The sequence below is a fragment of the Vipera berus genome (genome assembly GCF_964194415.1).
Source record: "Vipera berus genome assembly, chromosome: 1".
Lineage (NCBI taxonomy): Eukaryota > Metazoa > Chordata > Lepidosauria > Squamata > Viperidae > Vipera > Vipera berus.
The window spans coordinates 116,699,904-116,718,823 of record NC_138202.1 but is presented as its reverse complement, the minus strand read 5'-3'; the positions used below and the strand labels follow the sequence as shown (position 1 = coordinate 116,718,823).

Below are 18,920 nucleotides of genomic sequence, written 5' to 3'. Positions count from 1 at the left end.
CCTTGTCTGCAAGTTCCATCATTCTCACCAACCATTCTTCTATTGTGGATTATGTCAAACCTTCCCACTTTCGAGCATATTATAATCTCCCTGCAACTGTCAAATATAAAAACAAAGTTCCATGGCTTCTTTCTCGCTGTCTCTCTCTGCATCCTGAAGAAAAGCATCCCATTTTTATTGTACCCGAGTCTTTAAAATCTTCTGAATTTATCTAGGTATTTGTATCCAAGATTTTTTGGAAGTTCTCTTTTTCCGAACAACCAGAAGATCAGAACTGCAGATTCTACAAGTATAATTTTTAATCTTTCAATTAAAGTTGGTGTGGAGGCATCAGGAAGGAGATGATAAATGTTTCATTATGGTTTCTGATCCTCCTTCTCCATAAGTTGTCCTCTAAATTCATCTTCTAAGGGAGGAAGGATACTTGAGAAAAATTCAGGCAACCAAGTTTCCCAAATCAAATAGGCTGCCTATTGGACTTCACTTCCTAGTCCAAATCTGCCTCCTCTGAAAATCACAATCTTCCAGTATTAAATTATAATTGAAATATGTACAAATTAATGAAAAGAATAAAGGACATAATCATTCAGGTAAGCTGAAAACATGTGAGATCACATGAGACCACTGAAATTTCACGAGGGCAAACTCAAAAGATATCAGCCTTTTTAACAATAACAACACATGTTGAAAAAAATCAATTTCGTTTTCATTTTAGAAGTCCCAATACACATTTTAGGGTTGATAAAGCCATCACTGGAAACTAACATTCATATAGATGGTCGGAGGGTCATAGTATTCACTAAGCTCTCATTCGAGTTGAGTGACTGAACAAGCTTACTTCACGGTGACATATCCTCAGCATGTTTCATGTCCTTTCCTCCAGTTAGGGAGATGATTCAAAAGCATGTTGATAGGATTTGCTCCCTCTCCATATCTGTTCTCTACTTGGAACTGCCCTAACATTGTCCTGCAAGGAAAAACTCCCAATTGTTTCCTTCATGGAGTGCTGTGTCTACAGAGGTCCTGCTCTAGTATTTGTTCTGACCCTAAGAGAAAGACCACTGAGCAGCAACCTGGTCACAAGAAATGCCTCATAAGCACTGGGCCTTTTTTTCTCCTATCCAGAGCTGACAGAAAGGTACTTTTAGAGAGGTCTTGATCTATCAGTAGCACAGCATCAATAGTGGCAGAGAAAGCAGTAAAGAATTACCTTCCTAGAGCGATCTGTCAGTCACATAGAAATGGGGCATGGCCTGCTGGGAAACTAAAACTGTGATGACAGGGAGGTAGCTACACAGCAGTTCTGGTTTATGCTTTTCCACAGTCTTGGTGGGGCTGCTCTTCTTCTGGGATCATGTCTGTCCAGCATCAAAACCCCAGATGCCCTGGAAGAAAGTCAGCAGCCACCCTATCAGTAAAGCAATGAGGAGAGAAAATGGAAAACATGATTTCCACATTGAATCAGAGGAAGCCAATGGTAGCTACCCTCAGCTATGGACTGGAAATGAGAGGGAGGTTGTATTATGCAGATGAGTCCTTAAAGATGGTACCAGAAGTCTTTGAGGCAAAGTCAGGAGGCTGTGTGGATGGGCTCATTCTCTCATTAAGCAATCTCATTGTGCTCAGTGAGGAAGAGTGTCTTCCAGCACTCAAGCTACAAGTAGTCTTTATTTAACAAGGGTTCATATGAGCAGTGCTTTTTTTGTAAAAGAAAAAGGTGCCGGAACTCACACATGTCATACAACCCACCTTGCCTACCCTACAAGGTTCCATCCGAAAAAGGTGCCAGAACTCTGTTCTGAGCATTCTATGAGAAAAAAAGCCCTGCATATGAGTGATGGAAAAGCAACTTTTAAGACCAAGTCTCAAATTTAGAGCCTTCAAGGGTTTGTAAAGCAAAGGAAATCTGAAATCTGAACATAAGCAGAATTGTGGTTTCACTTAGAAACCACTTTGCTTAGTGATTGCCAATCCCAAGTCTGACTGCCAAACAAAAGACTATATCGGTATAAATACATTGCTATTAAACCTCTGAGCCTATCTCTCACCCACTAGTTGTAGTGGATGCCCTTTCTGTTGCTGTCTATGGAGTCTACAGAGTGAAATTAAGCAACACATTTTAAATTCTCTTTCTTGGTCAAAAGATTCACCCTGCACCCTTATTCTACAAGGGGAAAAACTACCCAAATATTTTGGCACCCAAGCAAAGCACCAAGTTGTATCTGTGATACGAGCCACATCTCCTAGATCCAAAGCTTTAGAAAATCTTGCTGTTGTATCATTTCCTGTCTTCTTTCACCTGAAGCCATCTGCTTTACTGTAGTGTGGTGGGGTGGCATTCATTAAGAATATAAGCTATTACCTCTATCCCTATTCAAGTACATTGAGGAATCAACATAAATCATCCTCTTAGAAATTGTTATCCACATAGACAACATAAGGGCACCCCAAAAATGGTCTTGAATCTGCCTGCCTTTATTTAAATCTGGGGAAACTGAGCTGAAAGAGAATAATAAGTCTGGCTCCAGGGGTTGATTTGTCCAAAGAAAAGGTGTGTGTGGGGGGGAAGATTCTAGTTGGATTAGGCATGTATTGATCTTTACATGACTTAGTTAGCAATGAAAGGGATATCTGCTATCCTATTTAGAAGCACACTATTAATTCTGTACAAGTTACAGAATGGAACCCTGAATGAAATGAAACCATTCCTTCAATTCATTTGACTCCACTCCTCAACACTTACAAGCACAATTTTCAGTGTGTTAGTTCTCAGCTGCACCCAGTGTAACTCACCACAAACTCATAAGAAATAGGAAATGGAAATGAATAGAATAGAATAGAATAAATAGAACATAGAACAGAACAGAATAGAATTAGAAATATTTATTTGCCAAGTGTGATTGGACACACAAGGAATTTCTCTCCGGTGCATATGGTCTTAAGTGTACAAAAAAGCAACAGGTGATAAATCATGATCACAAAATACCTTCAACATAATTATAAAACATTTAGTGATAGTTGTAGTATATTAAATAAGCAATCAACATAAATCATACTAGGATACTAAATAAAACAATATACGGTAAATTGCAAGATACAGGAAACAAAGTTAGTCATAAGAAGATAACGAAATAGGTAATAGGAAAGATGAGAAGGATAGTAGTAATACAGCTCTACTAGGTAGTTTCACAGTGTTGTGGGAATTAGTTGTTTAATAGAGAGATGGCATGGGAGGAAAAACTGTCCATGTGTCTAGTTGTTTTGGCTTGCAATGCCCTATAGCAGGCATGTCAAACTGCCGGCCCATGGGCCGGATGCATCACACCAAAACCATGCCCACCCCATTGCAGGCAATGGGGAAAACGTCATGATACATCACGCAATGTCACATTACATTACGAGTTTGACATGCCTGCCCTATAGCATTGTCTTGAGAGAATAAATTGGAAGTTTATGTCCAGGATATGAGAGGCCTATATTTTCAAAGCCCTCTTTCTGTACCGTGCGTTATACATGTCCTCAATGGAAGGCAGGCTGGTAGCATTTTTCCCCCCTGCAGTTGTAACTATTAGTGGCATTTTTGATGTTAGGTGTCCTTTTTAAGTCTTGAGATATTATGGAACCTAGAAACTTGAAGGTCTCTACTGTTGATACTGTGTTGTGTAGTATTGCAAGAGATGAGAGGAGGGCTTCTCCTAAAATCAAAATTGTAAACTCTTCAAGGATGCAGCTAATGAGTGTGTTTACAGCTTCCCATGTTGGATAGTCAAAAAAACCCCAAAAATGGCAATTTGCATGGAATCTGTGTTTTTGATCAGCTTAAGTGCCCTAACAATATGGATTATTTTTGTTATATGCAAACTTCTTCCAATCTGTTTTGGGATCACAGTAATTATGCAACCGCTATTACAGGTAGTTCTCCATTTACAATGTCATTTAGTGACCATTCAGTTACAACAGAACTGAAAAAAATGACTCATGACCAGTCTTCACACACAGCATCATCCCCATGTTCGTTACGATCAAAACAGGTGCTCGGCAACCAGCACGTATGTATCACAGCATGCCAGGCTCAGTGATTGCTATTTGTGACCTTCCCAGCTAGCTTTTAAGAAGTCAATGGGGGAAACCAAGTTCACTTAATGATCACGTGAGTCACTTAACAACCAGGATAATTTACTTAACAACAGCGGCAAAACAGGTCATAAATCGGGCACAATTCACTTAACTGCCTCACTTAGCAATGGACATTCTGGTCCAAATTGCATTCGTAAATTGAGAACTACATGTATTGTGTCAATGACATTTTTTATTAATAGTTTGTGTTGTAATTTTGGTAGCTGTTTCTCTTTTCTGTAACATCAGATCTCCTACTTAATTCCATATTTGTCATAAGATAAAACCATCTAGAATATAAACAGAAGTGTAATAAGCAGCTTCCATCATCCAGTGTAGGAAATCTACTTCCTCATAAATACACTGATGATCTGCAGCGCAAATTCTTGCTTGTTGGGAAGTGTTATATAGCTATTAAGTAAACTAGAAGAACTTTTAAATTTGCCACCATTTAATTTGGTGTTTAAAGGTTTAATTGAAAAACAAACAAGGAAGCTGGAGGACAAAACAAAGTAACACATTGCTTCTCCCGAAACCTCTTCTGCAACACTTCTCACATTTCCTTCTTGTTTTACTGAGATTTGGTAGCCACGCTATCATAGGTCGGTGGAGGAGGAGTGTTTGGTTCAGCTGTGACTGCTCCATCTCCGATGACTTGGTAAGGCACAAAAACCATGGTTGGCTGTAACAGAAAAGAATAGTCAATACAAAACATATTCAGGGAGGCACATGTTATTCTGGGTAGGAGAAATAGATTCTCCAGTTGTGTCTTGTTAACTGTGATGGTGCCAGTCTCACCAACAGGCTGTAATCCTTGATAGCCCAAAATCCTGATAGAGAATTCTTTAAAACTATAAATTAACATGCAAATGATTAGTGCCTGGGCATTTAAGTGACTTTTCCTGATCAAATCTGCCAGCTGTTCTCTGTATGGAATAGATGGCCTTCTGAAATCCGGATGGTGCCAACTGGGATGATTCTCTGGGAAGTGGCAAGTGGTAAGAGAAGTGAACTGGTTTATCCTGAGGACCTTTGGGGACTGATTTTATTTTGTGCATTAGTTTTTATTGCAGTTATATATTGCTTATATTTTATGTTACTGTATTTGTATGTTTACTGTGTTGGTGTAAACCTCCTAGGATCTAGCTTGAGGAGCATATAAATAAATAATATTGTCATGATTTATTCACAAAAGACATCAGATGATGAACTTATTTTAACAATTTGAAGGCGCGAAGAAGATGCATTTCCCTCCAAGGGAGGTTATTTTTTTAGTTTCTGAAATTGCTTCAACTGGCAGTTGTTCTGAACAGATATAGGTGCCAATAAAGAAGAATATTTGTAGCAAAGGGCTGAAATGAGGGTAACCTGACGCTCTCTTGAGTTTGGTTGTTCTTTTGCAGATGTTTAACTACCCAAATAATAAACCTGCACTGAAGATGTTACCTAGTTTGAGTAATGAAACATTTGTTAGAAAGCAACCTAGCTGGAGCCCACCAAGGCCTCCAAGACAGGTATCTCTGCATGCTGATTTAGCTGCTCACACTGTTTTTAGAGTGCTTCTGTTTATTCAGGTCCAACCATATTCGCCCCTTTCAGTCTTTGTTCTTTCCCATTTTCTTCCTGTCAAATTAATCTGAAGCATTTCTGAAAGGCTGAGAGTATGGTTGTTACTGGTACAAAAGGAAGCCAATTGTCATTTCTGCTCAACAAGGGACAGACGTGGCTTTCTGCCCCACCACAGAACATGCCAATGCAGAATGGAGGCACTTGGTTGGTAATTCAGTTGTTTTCAAATGGTTTTTTTCAAAAACCTTTGCAGCTCTGTTAAAATCCCTTTATTACATCTATATTTGGAGATCTTAGGTAGCACATGATAGTCATGTATTCAGCTGTTGGTCTGAGATTTAAAAATAATGTTTTTTTCAAAATGAAAAACAAATCTTGTTTTTTAAAAAAAATTATAGCATTGTGAAAAAATGTGATCAAGTGACAGATACTTTAAGTTAATATAGTCATACCACTAAAGTAAATATATTTAGAACTGAGCCTTCTAAAATGGAGACATGAACTTCTGCATCACTGAATTAAAAAGAGACAACATAAATGTGTTGTATTGATGACAATCCCTCTCTAGCAAAAGAGAAGCTGGGGAAAAATTCATGTCATCTAATTATTCATATGCAAAAGCAAATAACCACAGGGTGTTAGATCAAAATTCAAGCCTCTTACTGAGTATCCTGAGCAGCCAATCTCACCTATTCTTCAGGGTAATAGCAAAGAAACAAGCAAAAGGTCGGGTTAGGTGGAGTGTAAATATAAAGGAGAAAAATGGACAATCTTCTTCTTTAACTTCTTTAACAATAAGAACTGCTAAAGCTATTATCGAACTATCACATATTTACCTGGGCATCAGAACAGCAAGCTGCCTGGCACCCGAAGTGTGCAAGTGAAACAGCGATGCAAAATTCCAGCAGGCTGAAGAAGAGCAGCAGAGTGGAGAAGCCATAACCGACATTCCGTATAGTTGTAATCTGCTGAGAAATTAATGTAGTGGTACGTATTTTATTTTATGTGCTACACCATTAAAACGGACTCCCAGCTGCTTCCTGGGGAAACACTGGGAGGAACAATTGTACTGGGAAAAACAGAGACAGCGTACTTAGAAACCACAATGAGGACCAGAATTTCTACTGTTAAGCAAGGCAGTTGTTAAGTGAGTCAAGGGTAACTTTATCTTTTTGCCACTGTTGTTAAGCAAATTGCTGCAGTTAAGGGAATCCTACGGTTGTTAAGTGAAGCTTTAATCATGTGACTGTGGGGACAGTCATACATGCGAAGAGTGGCCATAGCTTTGAGTGCCACTGACACTTTGAATGGTCGCTAAATGAATAGTCATAAATTGAAGACTGCCTGTACAGCCTGTGTGATAGGAGAAAACCACTCCAGGGAACTTTAGCACCTCTTATGCTATGCAGCATTCTGAAGGGAAATTCCAGATAACACTGAGAATCAAAGGGGGAATCAATCATATTTCAGAGCCACACATCGCGTTAAATCATTGCACAGTAGCACCTATTTCACCTGAGCCTTGTTTCTCCTTTCTGCACCACAAAAAGCTGCTCATGTAGGATGAAGCAGAGAAGAAGAATCCAACGCTCAGGCTAAATCATTAGTTTTACTGATGCAGAATTTCTCAGCTCTCCCAACTAAACCGGCTGAAGGACATTGTTCAAGGTGGTAGTAGTGTTAGTAGGCCAGACTGGAGCCTTTGTAGGAATGTGGAATTTGGAGGCCCCGGGTCAGACCACGGTAAGGACATCCCATCATAATGTGAAGGGTTCCCTCCCAGTTGTAAAGGCCATAGTATGATGTACATTACTTTATCATTCTTATTCTTATGTTCTAAATGTAGTTAACCCATAATCTTTCTTACTTCTAGGCTCTTTGGCATTCTGCTGGCCAGGTGACCAGTGATCAATCTAGCTTTGTATGTCAGTGAAAGATGCTTTATCTTCAGTCCCTCTGCTTCCTTATTTAAAGGGGCGTGTTCCCCAAAACAAGGTATTCAGGTTATGATGACTCAAACACAATAGAACATTTTGAGTGTACGTTTTCCTGAATTACCCCAGGAGTCACAAGGGACAGAACCGAAAGCAGTTAAGGCAGAGACTGACTAGTCCAAAGACAAAAAGCGACAGGCCTCCCCACTGTCCTAACATAACCAGTCTTGGGTGAGGGGAAATAGATTTTATACACCTTGAGGCTGTTGTTGGATGGGGTCAGAATAAGAGGAGAGGAAAAGACTAGTTTTATACCAGTACAGCTAATGATAACTTAAGGCTTGGAATCTTACTCATCGGCTAAGGATAAGGTAAAAGTAACCTCATGGGAAAATTGGGGAAATTGGCATTAACAGATTATAGTTAAGGGCAACAATGTGATTTAGATTCAGTCAGTCTAAGATATATTGTTTCCTTCATCAATAAGGATGCAGCTAGATCTATTTTATTTACCCAACTTCTTCCCAATCATTTGTTAGGCTGAAAAGGGGAAAAACCCTGGATGTGATACTACGATTTAACACTCATAAGAAAGCAAAGGACAGGACTTTACAAAAGTTACAAAAGTGATCCCAGGTATTGGCATGGTTCTAAACTGTCCACAATTCAGAACTTACCTAATTTTCAGTTTTCTAAAACTCGTGTGGCAAATGCAAAGAAGGAATGAGGATGTGGGGATGGCAGGAAAACCTGGTATACATTTCAACATGTACAGCTGTATTCTGTTCTATATAGAATTTTGAAACAATCTAAGCCAACAACCAAATTTTACACTCTACAGAGAAATAGTCAAAAGGTATGTCTAACACACATTTTCCATTTTTTTAAAAAAGTAATCTATCCACCTCCCCACCCCCACCCCCCCAAAAAAACACTGGAGAAGAAAGAAGAGATCTAAAAGATCCTACACACTTTGTTCCTCGATGACCAGAAGATTTCAAACAAAACTTAAAGTGTCTGGGATATCCCCCCTATATACATAATCTCCTTCTGGATTCTGCACATGAAGCCAAAATTTAAAACCAGATTGTTTTACTTACATTTAAATCTTCAGTGTCATATAGATAGCGATATCTAAAATAAATACTAGAGAAGATCAGCTCACATAGATACAGGATGATACCAGTTAATGCCATTAAAGCACTTGTGATGTTCAATCCTACACTGGTTTTCACCTGAAAATATACCAGGAGAGAAAATACAATTATGATGTGAGCATAAGTCTTATTAAATGCAGAGGATAAAAACAATTAGCCCCAACTATGATAAAAACAGTGACAAGAGAATTCAGTGTATGTTTATGGTTTTTTAAAATCTGTTTTATTGGTTTTTTAACATAATCACCTTAATATTTGGTAAACAGACTGCTGTCTGGGTTTATATTTAAAAAACAATCAATAATAATTAGTTTATATAATTCTATATTCCACATAATAGCTTTGCTTGATTTTCTCTTCTTCCAATAATATTCTTTTTTTCCAATCTTGAATTAATACAATTCTTATTTTTTTGATAAATAAATATAGATGAATATTTCTGCAAATAATAACCACATCAGAATAAATCTTCTTTTCTAAACGATTACCTTGATTGCCTCGTCATAGATCCTATTTACAAAATTCTTATTTAAATTTGTTTTCTCCACAATATTCAAAATATTTTTACTGGTTAAGATTTCTCAAGAGAGAGGGAGAGGACAGGAGAGGAGAGGAGAAAGAGAGAGAGAATAAGAAGATAGTATATGATTTAAAATACATGTCCCTCTTAGGCTAATGTATATTTATATCCAAATTTTTTCTCTTCTTTTTAACCATTTAGACACTTACACTTAAGTATCTAAAACATTTCCTTTATATAAACCATCCCAACATTTTTATATTTCTCATGTCAAAAAATAAAACACAAAGGAAAACAGAAAGAAAAAAATAGTATGTTACTTGAGGGGCTCATCCTTCTTAAACTAAAATTCATTTATATCCAAAATCTTTCAATTTCTTTAACCATATTCAAACAGATGTTTAATTTTTAAATATTCCCTCTGATAAATCCCATCATCTAATTTCTTACTTCTCACTTTGCCCCCCCCAAACATCTTTCCTGATCAATATGCTCCATTGAATCAAAGAAACTTCCCAGTCTTGTGGATGTCGTTATAGGTACAAAACACAAATCAGGTAAGATGTTTTTATAAGAAGATTTCGCCCCTTCGTAATCATGGAAAATCTTTTCCTTTCTCTCTTAATTTCTCTTATCATGTTTTCTCTCAAGTTCTCGTAGTTCTCCCGGCAGCTCTGTAATCCATTTTGTCAAATCTTTTTTCTTGTCCTCAAACTTATTTTGTGATCTCAGTGTAAGTTATCTTTTCCAAGTCCAATATTTCCTGCAAGTTTTTTCCCCACCTGGCTTAAGTCATACTTCCTTTATTGTTAGGTTTCATCTTTAAATTTCTTTCCTCTGGTTTATATTCAGTTGTCTGTTTTATCTGCTTGTTCTCTATTTTTATTTTCTGAGAGATTTTTTTTGGTCAGGTTAAATTGGAGATGTATTCATTTATATTTTCAAAGTTATTTTTAATTTCCTCATGGTTTGAGATCGTTATTTGAATTAGTTGCAACATAGCATATATCTCCTCCTGGAAAGTGTTTTTTCTTGGTATATTCTTTCTGCAGATCTCTGGTTTTCTATGATAGCCAAAAATCAGGGTTTTCCTTTCTCTGCAGACAGCTTTAGTGTCACAGTTGAATAGGTATTTGTAATCCAGAAAGGTCAATTTTTTTTCCTGTAAAGTGTATAATTCTCGCTTTGCAGGTAGCCTAAAATGTTTTCTTTTTTTGTCACAGCTGTTCTGTTATTAAGACATTGAAGATCACCAAAAACAAATTATCTTTTCCTGGGCTTTTCCAGTTCCTGTATTGGAGCAACTACTGTTGTATATTTTCATCCACCACTAGATGTCAGCACCAGTTCGTTTTTGAGTTTTCAAAATAAACAATTTTCTTTATTTTCATGATTTAAAAAGGAAATCTTAACAAATTCTACCAATTTCAAACTTATCCAAATTTAGGTTTATATTCATTTCTTTTCAGTATATTTCTGTCCCCCCTAAAAAGTTTAATTTACCACTTCCATCAGTAGGAAGGTGGGGCAAAGATCCCTCTTTCTCACTTTCAGAGGTTTTTTGCTTCATGGGTTGTTTTTTTTCCAGGAAGTCAATTATAAAGTAGAAGAGAGAAAATCACTGTTTTTACTCAGTTCCAAGCATGTTGTTTACAGTCAGCTTAAAATAGTGCTTTTGGGCTACGGCTGCTTGTAGCTTGGGCTAGACTCTGAACTTAAGCTAGCCTTTCTACTGCTGGTTTCTGGAGGGCTTTTTCCAGACCAATAGAATTGACTGTCTCTCCGCTATCAATGGGATTCCCCTCCTCCTTTGTTGCCTCTCCGGGGCGATTTCAAGCCCATTTAGTGTCCCCTATTAGGCAGAAATCGGCTGTAGGATGTGGAGCACCACGATCCCTCAACTGCTGAGCTACTGCACAAAACTGGAAGCCTGTATGTGGGTGTTTAATGACAAATAACCATTCAGTGATGAAACTAGATAACATCCACTAAAACCATAGGTATCAAACAGCAGCGACAACAGGTTTTCCACAGTGGAAAGATAAAACACAATTCATCTGAAGGCTTTTCTAACATTGTCAGTTCGTTCTTTCTGTTTCTGGATGTCAGCCTCCATTGAAGGCCAGGTGGCTAACAGTGACAGGAAAACTGGTAAGGTTTATTCACCCAATAACATTCTGGTAAAGAAAGAAATCCCACACTGTTTATTCTAGGAGACAATGCACTCTAAGCATTAAATGTTAAGGTCAAATGCTCTTCTAGCTATACAACATTACAGAGAGGCAACTAGTGAGATGGGAATGGAGAAACCCTTGGAGTCACTTGTGAGAATTCTGAACGTTCAAAAACTGCTCTGTTTTTAGTTCTCCCCTGTCAGGAATGTAGTATTTTTTCTATCAAGATGGTTATTTTTCTTCTCTTGAATCCACACTATGTTTCTTTAGAAGACAAAAACATTTCTGTGTTGCCATGAACACTTTAAACCAAGGAGAAACAGGAGAGATGAAAGGAAGCTCTTTGCAAGAGGGCTACCATCAATTCTCTCCTCTCTTTGATTCCCAGGATGAATCCCACACTTGTTCCACACTTTTACTCCTAATACACTGAGCTTCTTTCTAATGTTGCTTCTATGTAGGAATACTGCTGAAACAGGAACTTTTGTCAAGATGGAGGAGGGAAAGGAGTAGGAACTATGTTGGCAATCTGGTTCAAGATAGAGAATGCAAGGAGATACTTAGCAGTAGCCACTAGCAGTAGCCACTAAGGAAGCTCTTGTAGAACAAGCACCAACGTCATGGTCACTGAGTCTCTCAGGCTTCTCTTATTTTCGTCATGCTACTGACTGGACCTGCAGTGTTGCAGGTTGCACATCAGGAAGGGAACTTGGGAAGAAGCCCATCACAAAATGGAGACCAGGGGAGGCTCCAATTCTGGATGGTTGGAACATTCTCTATTTTTGACATAGAACTTTTAATGGAAGCAAAGCTTGGAAGCTTGTGACCTCCCGTTTGGACTACTGTAACGCTCTCTACATGGGGCTGCCCTTGAAGAACACTCGGAGGCTTCAACTGGTGCAGAATGCGGCCGCGCGAGTTGTAATGGGGGTTTCCCGATACTCCCATGTAACACCTCTACTCCGTGAGCTGCATTGGCTTTAATATTTTTTAATCTGGTTCTTAATTTTAGTATTTTGGATTTTTAAATTCCCTGTAAACCGCCCTGAGTCCTCAGGGAATAGGGCGGTATATAAATATAACTAAATAAATAAATAAATAAATAAATAAAAGGTAATCAAAGAAGGAAAGGGGGCAGGGAGGTTAGTTTGCTTTTCTTTCCCAAATGTTGATTTAAGCCTGAGCGGTATCTGAAGGCAATGGACAATATAAAGAGTGCTAAGTGATTATCAAGAAACAGCATAAAAGAAGTTCAAATGCTATACAGCTTTCTCACCAAAGCACGATTTGGACGGTTCGCAGCTGCTACACAAAGTGATCCAGAAGAAATGAACTATGGAATAAAATAGAAAATTTTTTTAGTCCACTGGGAATATCAACAGAAAAAATATCAGAAAAGAAGGCTGCAATGCAAACAGGACCTTTATTGGTATCCGTTAGCCATTAATACAATGGTGCATGACTGAATAGGAATGTGCACATACTTACAAATATCCCTCCCCAAAAGGGGTAACCTCCAATTCCTGCTAAGGTAAGGTAGTAAGAAGAAGAGAGACAAAGCGAGACAGCCCCAAAGCCAATGTGGATCAACCCAATCATGATCTGGACGGCCTACGGAAGGAAAACACACAAAATAACAAAAATTAATTCTCTGAATCTGAGAAAGAGAAACATTCTAATTTGTTAGCTCTCCAGGAAAGGCATCACTTTCTATCCCTCTTGAAAGGTCCTTGAAAGGGGTTGGGGCTTCTAAGCTTCCAGGGCAGGTGTTGACCCAAGGCCTGGTGAAAATTCCAAATGGGGAGAAGGGACAATTTGAGACACGATTCTTACTATGTTCTGGACATTTACTCCAGATTATGATCTAGATTCACCTACAGTGAGGCTGCTCTTGTCACAAAGAAGGTCTGTATGAATATCAAGATGGGCCTCTGAGGAATGCCACTTCTCTCATTACAGACTACTCTGCAAGAGGAAGTTAAGCATGGTCATAAGACAAAGCAACGTCAACCGGCTTGGGCCAGAGCCAATCTATTTCCAGGTTCTTCTGGAGAAATGCCCAAGAGTTGCACTTCTCAGAGGGAAGGGAAAAAAAGATCTGGCTGAAACTATGGCTGAGCTCCACTTTTTCACTTAAAGAGCAAAGCACAGGAATGCATATCTGAGTCAGAACATTTTGAAGAAAGACAAAAGAAACTACCAGGAAGAGCAGATGTTTCTGGAGTATATTCCAGAGCCAGACAAACCCCAAAGCCAAGTTCCAGAACTTCAATATGGGGCTCTCAGGTCTCTAAAAAAGGTAAAGGTAAAGGTTCCCCCGCACATGCGTGCTAGTCATTTCCAACTCTAGGGGCCGGTGCTCATCTCCATTTCAAAGCCGAAGAGCCAGTGTTTGTCCGAGGATGTCTCCGTGGTCATGTGGCCGGCATGACTAGACGCCAAAGGCGCATGGAACTCTGTTACCTTCCCACCGTAGTGGTCCCTATTTTTCTACTTGCATTTTTATGTGCTTTTGAACTGCTAGGTTGGCAGAAGCTGGGACGAGTAACAGGCGCTCACAGTCTTCAAACAGGCACTTGGCAAAGCATGCGTACCCCAAGCACTTTGGTCTGAGCATTGAGGAATCTCTCCATAGGACCCTTCTGGGGGGCTTGTTGAGGAGCACTGGTGGAAATTCCAAGTTGCTGAGCTCCACACTGAGCATATGGAGTTGCTCCAGATGCCTGAAGAACAACACCAGGCAATCCAGGGGCCATTTGGATTACGTTTGCTCCATTAGAGGGGATGAAAACTATGGATCCAGTAGCCATTGTTGCTGGAAGTGTTGCCACAACTCAGTTACCTGCAAACCAGCAAGTGAAGAAAGTTAATGCCTTAACACCAAGGAGGCAAAGTCTGGTTCTTTTCATTAATCTCACTTTATGAGATAACATTTGCTTGCAGTAAAACTGCAGAAGATTGTCAGAAGGGTTCAAGGAGCAGGGTAGTAAACAGATAGAATGTTCTCAGGGATAAAAATATTTCCTTCCCCCACCATTCAGCCGGAACCAAAGAAGCTTCTTTGTTGAGAAGTGAAATGTTTTCAAGGAAAAAAACAACAACCTCCAGTTGCCTTTTGAAAAGCACCTGTGGGACAACCATGGCCTGGAAGATTGATAATCTCCATAGACATCAGGGAGAAAATGTTAATCAGAACATGGAGAACCTGCTCATTGTTATGACCCAGGGGGTCAAGGCAAAGCAGCCTCTAGAGAGTTCTTTATTTCTCTTAGCAAATATTCCATCCAATGGCCCTCCAACAACCAGTAAGACTTCATCCTCACACAAGGCACAGACTCCCAAAAATAGTCCCAGTAGTACAAAGAAAGCCCACAGAGTAGGAGCAAAGTCCAGGGCAGTCCTCAGGGTTCCACCAGGCAGGGTCCAAGGTCAGTCCTCAGGACAAGAAACAGGTCAGTCCTCAGGACAAGAAACAGGTCCCAGAAAAGAGGCATTTCCAAAGCCCCAGGGTAGCAAAGCCAAACGTAGGCCACAAGAGAAGGGTGAGGTCCAAAACACGAGGTGAGGCAAGGCAAGGCAAGACAAACAGCAACAGGCACCAGTAAAAGCCGAGAAAGTGTAAGGCAAAGTCAACAATTGTTCCTGGCAAAGACTTAACTACCCAAGGCTTCTCCTTAAGTTATTCCCCTCCAGGTGTTCCTTGTGAGGAGGGGTGGGGTGACCTCTTCCCAACTGGCCTTGCAGCCTTCCCTGGGCTTGCCTATGCTCCATTCTCCTTGCCCTTGGATCAGTGAAGTAGGCAGCTGTTCCTCATCAGAGGAGATTGCCTGCCTGTCAGCACCACTGATGGTCAATAGCCAATCCTCTGCTGTGTCTGTGCAGGCAGGCAGCTCTCCATCTGCTCAACCACCTCCCCCAATTCCTGAGGGGCCCCGGACAGCATCGTCCTCAGCCCCTGGTGTGTCTTCACTGTTGCCAGGGTCCCAGCTCCAGCTCTTCCTCCTCCTCCTCCTCCTCCTCCGAACTGGTCTCCGAGGGGACCATGACACCTACCTTCCATTTTTGAAATGCAAAAAGTGTCTAATCTTAGCACCACCTCAAATCCACCCAGCTAAATGGCATTTCTCATTCGGGCAAAATTTTATTGTACTTGCCCTGTTGTCCTGTTACTGGCAGATGCTTATAAGCCACAGCCCTGGGGTTGAGGACCTCTGCTGTAAAGGACAGGAATCTGTATCCCATCTTTGCTTTGTTTTTTTTATTGGAACACAACTGGAGCATCAGCCTGGGTTTCCCAACAAGACTCTGGGTGACCCCAGAAAGCAGTAAAATGTCAACTGCCATCAACAACTAAAGTGAGGGAAATAAGTATTTGATCCCCTGCTGATTTTGTACATTTGCCTACTGACAAAGAAATGATCAGTCTATAATTTTAATGGTAGGTTTATTTTAACAGGGACAACAGAATAACAGCAACAAGAAATCTAGAAAAATGCATTTCAAAAAAGTTATAAATTGATTTGCATTTTAATGAGTGAAATAAGTATTTGATCCCGTATTAATCAGTAACATTTCTGGCTCCCAGGTGTCTTTTATACAGGTAACAAGCTGAGATTAAGAGCCCTCTCTTAAAGGGAGTGCTCCTAATCTCAGCTTGTTATCTGTATAAAAGACACCTGTCCACAGAAGCAATCAATCAATCAGATTCCAAACTCTCCACCATGGTCAAGAGGGGTCAGCAACCTGAAACAGTGAAAGAGCCACTCAGAACCGGTTCCCGCACAAAAGGAAAAACTGGGAGCCGCACAAAATTTGTGCGCATGTGCGTACATGCGCGCATGTGCAGAACAGGGTTTGACTGAAGAGTGGAGCCAAGGCGAGATATGCACCTACCCTGCATATTTGAATTGATTGGTTGAACTTTTTTAGTCCCACTTTTTTTTGGGGACTGCACATGGCAGAAGACTGGGAGCCGCAGGAGATGGCTGAAAGAGCTGCATGCGGCTCCGGAGCCACGGGTTGCAGACCTGTGGTCAAGACCAAAGAGCTGTCCAAGAATGTCAGGGGCAGGATTGAAGACCTACACAAGGCTGGAATGGACTACAAGACTATTGCCAAGCAGCTTGGTGAAAAGGTGATTATTTGCAAATGGAAGAAACACAAAATAACTGTCAATCTCCTTTGGTCTGAGGCTCCATGCAAGATCTCACCTTGTGGAGTTTCAATGATCATGAGAAAAGTGAGGAATCAGCCCAGAACTATACAGGAGGATCTTGTCAATGATCTCAAGGCAGCTGAGACCATAGTCACCAAGAAAACAATTGATAACACAATACACCACAAAAGACTGAAATCCTGCAGCGCATGCAAGGTCCCCCTGCTCAAGAAAGCACATGTACAGGCCCATCTGAAGTTTGCCAGTGAACATCTGAATGATTCAGAAGAGAACTGGGTGAAAGTGATGTGGTCAGGTGAGACCAAAATCGAACTCTTTGGCATCAACTCAGTTTGCCATGTTTGGAGGAGGAATGCTGCCTATGACCCCCAAAACACCATCCCCACTGCCAAACATGGAGGTGGAAACATTATGCTTTGGGGGTGTTATTCTGCTAAGGACAACTTCACACCAAAGGGACAATGGACCAGGCCATGTACCATCAAATCTTGGGTGAGAACCTCCTTCCCTCAGCCAGGGCACTGAAAATGGGTGGTAGATGGGTATTCCAGCATGACAATGACCCAAAACACATGGCCAAGGCAACAAAGGAGTGACTCAAGAAGCAGCACATTAAGGTCCTGGAGTGGCCTAACCAGTCTCCAGACCTTAATCCCATAGAAAATCTGTGGAGGGAGCTGAACGTTCAAATTGCCAAATGTCAGCTTCGAAACCGTAATGATTTGGAGAGGATCTGCAAAGAGGAGTGGGACAAAATCCCTCCTGAGATATGTGCAAACTTGGTGGCCAACTACAAGAAACGTCTGACTTCTGTGATTGCCAACAAGGTTTTTGCCACCAAGTACTAAGTTATGTTTTGCAAAGGGGTCAAATACTTATTTCACACATTTAAACGCAAATCAATTTATAACTTTTTGAAATACGTTTTTCTGGATTTTTTGTTGTTATTGTCTCTCACTGTTAAAATAAAGCTACCATTACAATTATAGACTGATCATTTCTTTGTCAGTGGGCAAACATACAAAATCAGCAGGGGATCAAATAATTTTTTTCCTCACTGTAATAACTCTCCGGATGTTTAAAACCCTGACCCCAATGGCCCAAATTAATCCCACGGTTGCGATTATGCAGACCTTAGCAGGAAGCTACTTCCTTCCTCAGCTTCCTTCCTTCCTTCCCTCTTGGAAGTCAAAGTTAAGGGGAGCACCACCCACCCAGTTTATAGGGCGCCAGTGTGAGCATTGAGCACTTCCATTATGGCAAGATTGTTTGCAAACTCTTTGCTGTCCGCTAATTCTCCTCTTAAATGCTCCCATCGAGAAGACCTGCGGTGACTGCGTGGCTGAGAAGACCGCGGGTGGATGGCTGCAGGGGAGAAGCGGCAGGCAAAGAATTAATTCCATATTATTTTTAAAAAGTAATCAGAATCTACTCACCACAACCTATCAAGACGACACACAAAGAAAACGAAAGTAACTTAACGGAAACAACTAGGGGGCGGGGTTCCGCCGCCCACTAAAACGAGGGATTTGCTCACAGCTTAATCGAGGACTCCTGGAAAAACTTTTTCCCCTTTAACTGTTGCAACTAATAACAGTTTGGGGGCCAGGGACCTTCTGTTTGTTCGGAAACGAGAGGAAAATTATCCGAGTTTACAACAGTCTGCAATTCCCGGGCTAAAACCAATCACTGAAACCAAACGCATCCCTCGACATTTTTCGCTTCCTCCCAAAGTACGCAAGTCTCGCGCTTGAAGGAACTCCCTTTTAACCCCTCGGAGTCTTCTACAACCTTTGCAGGAATCACTAGAAAGAGAAACAAGAGGACGCGCAGTGCAATCACAGCCTCCGCGTCAGTTCCCCCTTCCGTCCCCCGGACCTCTTTAAGTAGATCTAGCAAGCGGAGAGGTTTCCCCCCCCCCCACACACACACACTTCCCTCCACCGGCGCTCTTTATAGCTTTCGGCTTGCTCTTTTTGGCCCTTGAACAGGCAAAGCCGCAGTGGAGGGAGTCGCTCCCAGCCTCCAACTGCGCTCCTTGCGGAACTCTCCTTGTACACCTCCGAGGCGGCTGAAACATCTGGACCACCCTATCGTTTGGCCACTAAGCAGATGCCAAAGGCAAATCCCCTCCGTGCATTGGCAGAGTTAGCATATGGGTTAATCTATTATGTTTCCTTTTGCACTTTTTTAAGCTGAACTTTCGCTTTTGGGTTGACTACTATTGGAGGGTCCCCCATTCTTTCAGAGTGCACGTTACACGGGAGCGCCCTC

At 40.8% G+C, this 18,920-nt stretch overlaps 1 protein-coding gene across 2 annotated transcripts in view; it reads right to left on the bottom strand.

The window, feature by feature from the left end:
• The window catches only part of LOC308669216 (membrane-spanning 4-domains subfamily A member 15-like), a 42,513-nt gene extending 24,142 nt beyond the window's left edge, over positions 1-18,371 (bottom strand). The window contains exons 1-7 of one of the 2 annotated variants that reach the window (XM_081329809.1): positions 18,083-18,371; positions 14,065-14,312; positions 12,959-13,081; positions 12,747-12,803; positions 8,720-8,854; positions 6,522-6,653; positions 2,744-4,798 (exon numbers count right to left, since the gene is read on the bottom strand). In XM_081329809.1, coding sequence (XP_081185935.1) covers positions 4,688-4,798; positions 6,522-6,653; positions 8,720-8,854; positions 12,747-12,803; positions 12,959-13,081; positions 14,065-14,280 — 774 coding nt within the window. In that variant the 5' untranslated portion in view covers positions 14,281-14,312; positions 18,083-18,371 and the 3' untranslated portion in view covers positions 2,744-4,687. The remainder of the gene's footprint in view (positions 1-2,743; positions 4,799-6,521; positions 6,654-8,719; positions 8,855-12,746; positions 12,804-12,958; positions 13,082-14,064; positions 14,313-18,082) is intronic. The other variant, XM_081329810.1, reaches the window with a different exon arrangement.
• Between the last annotated feature and the right edge of the window lie 549 nt (positions 18,372-18,920).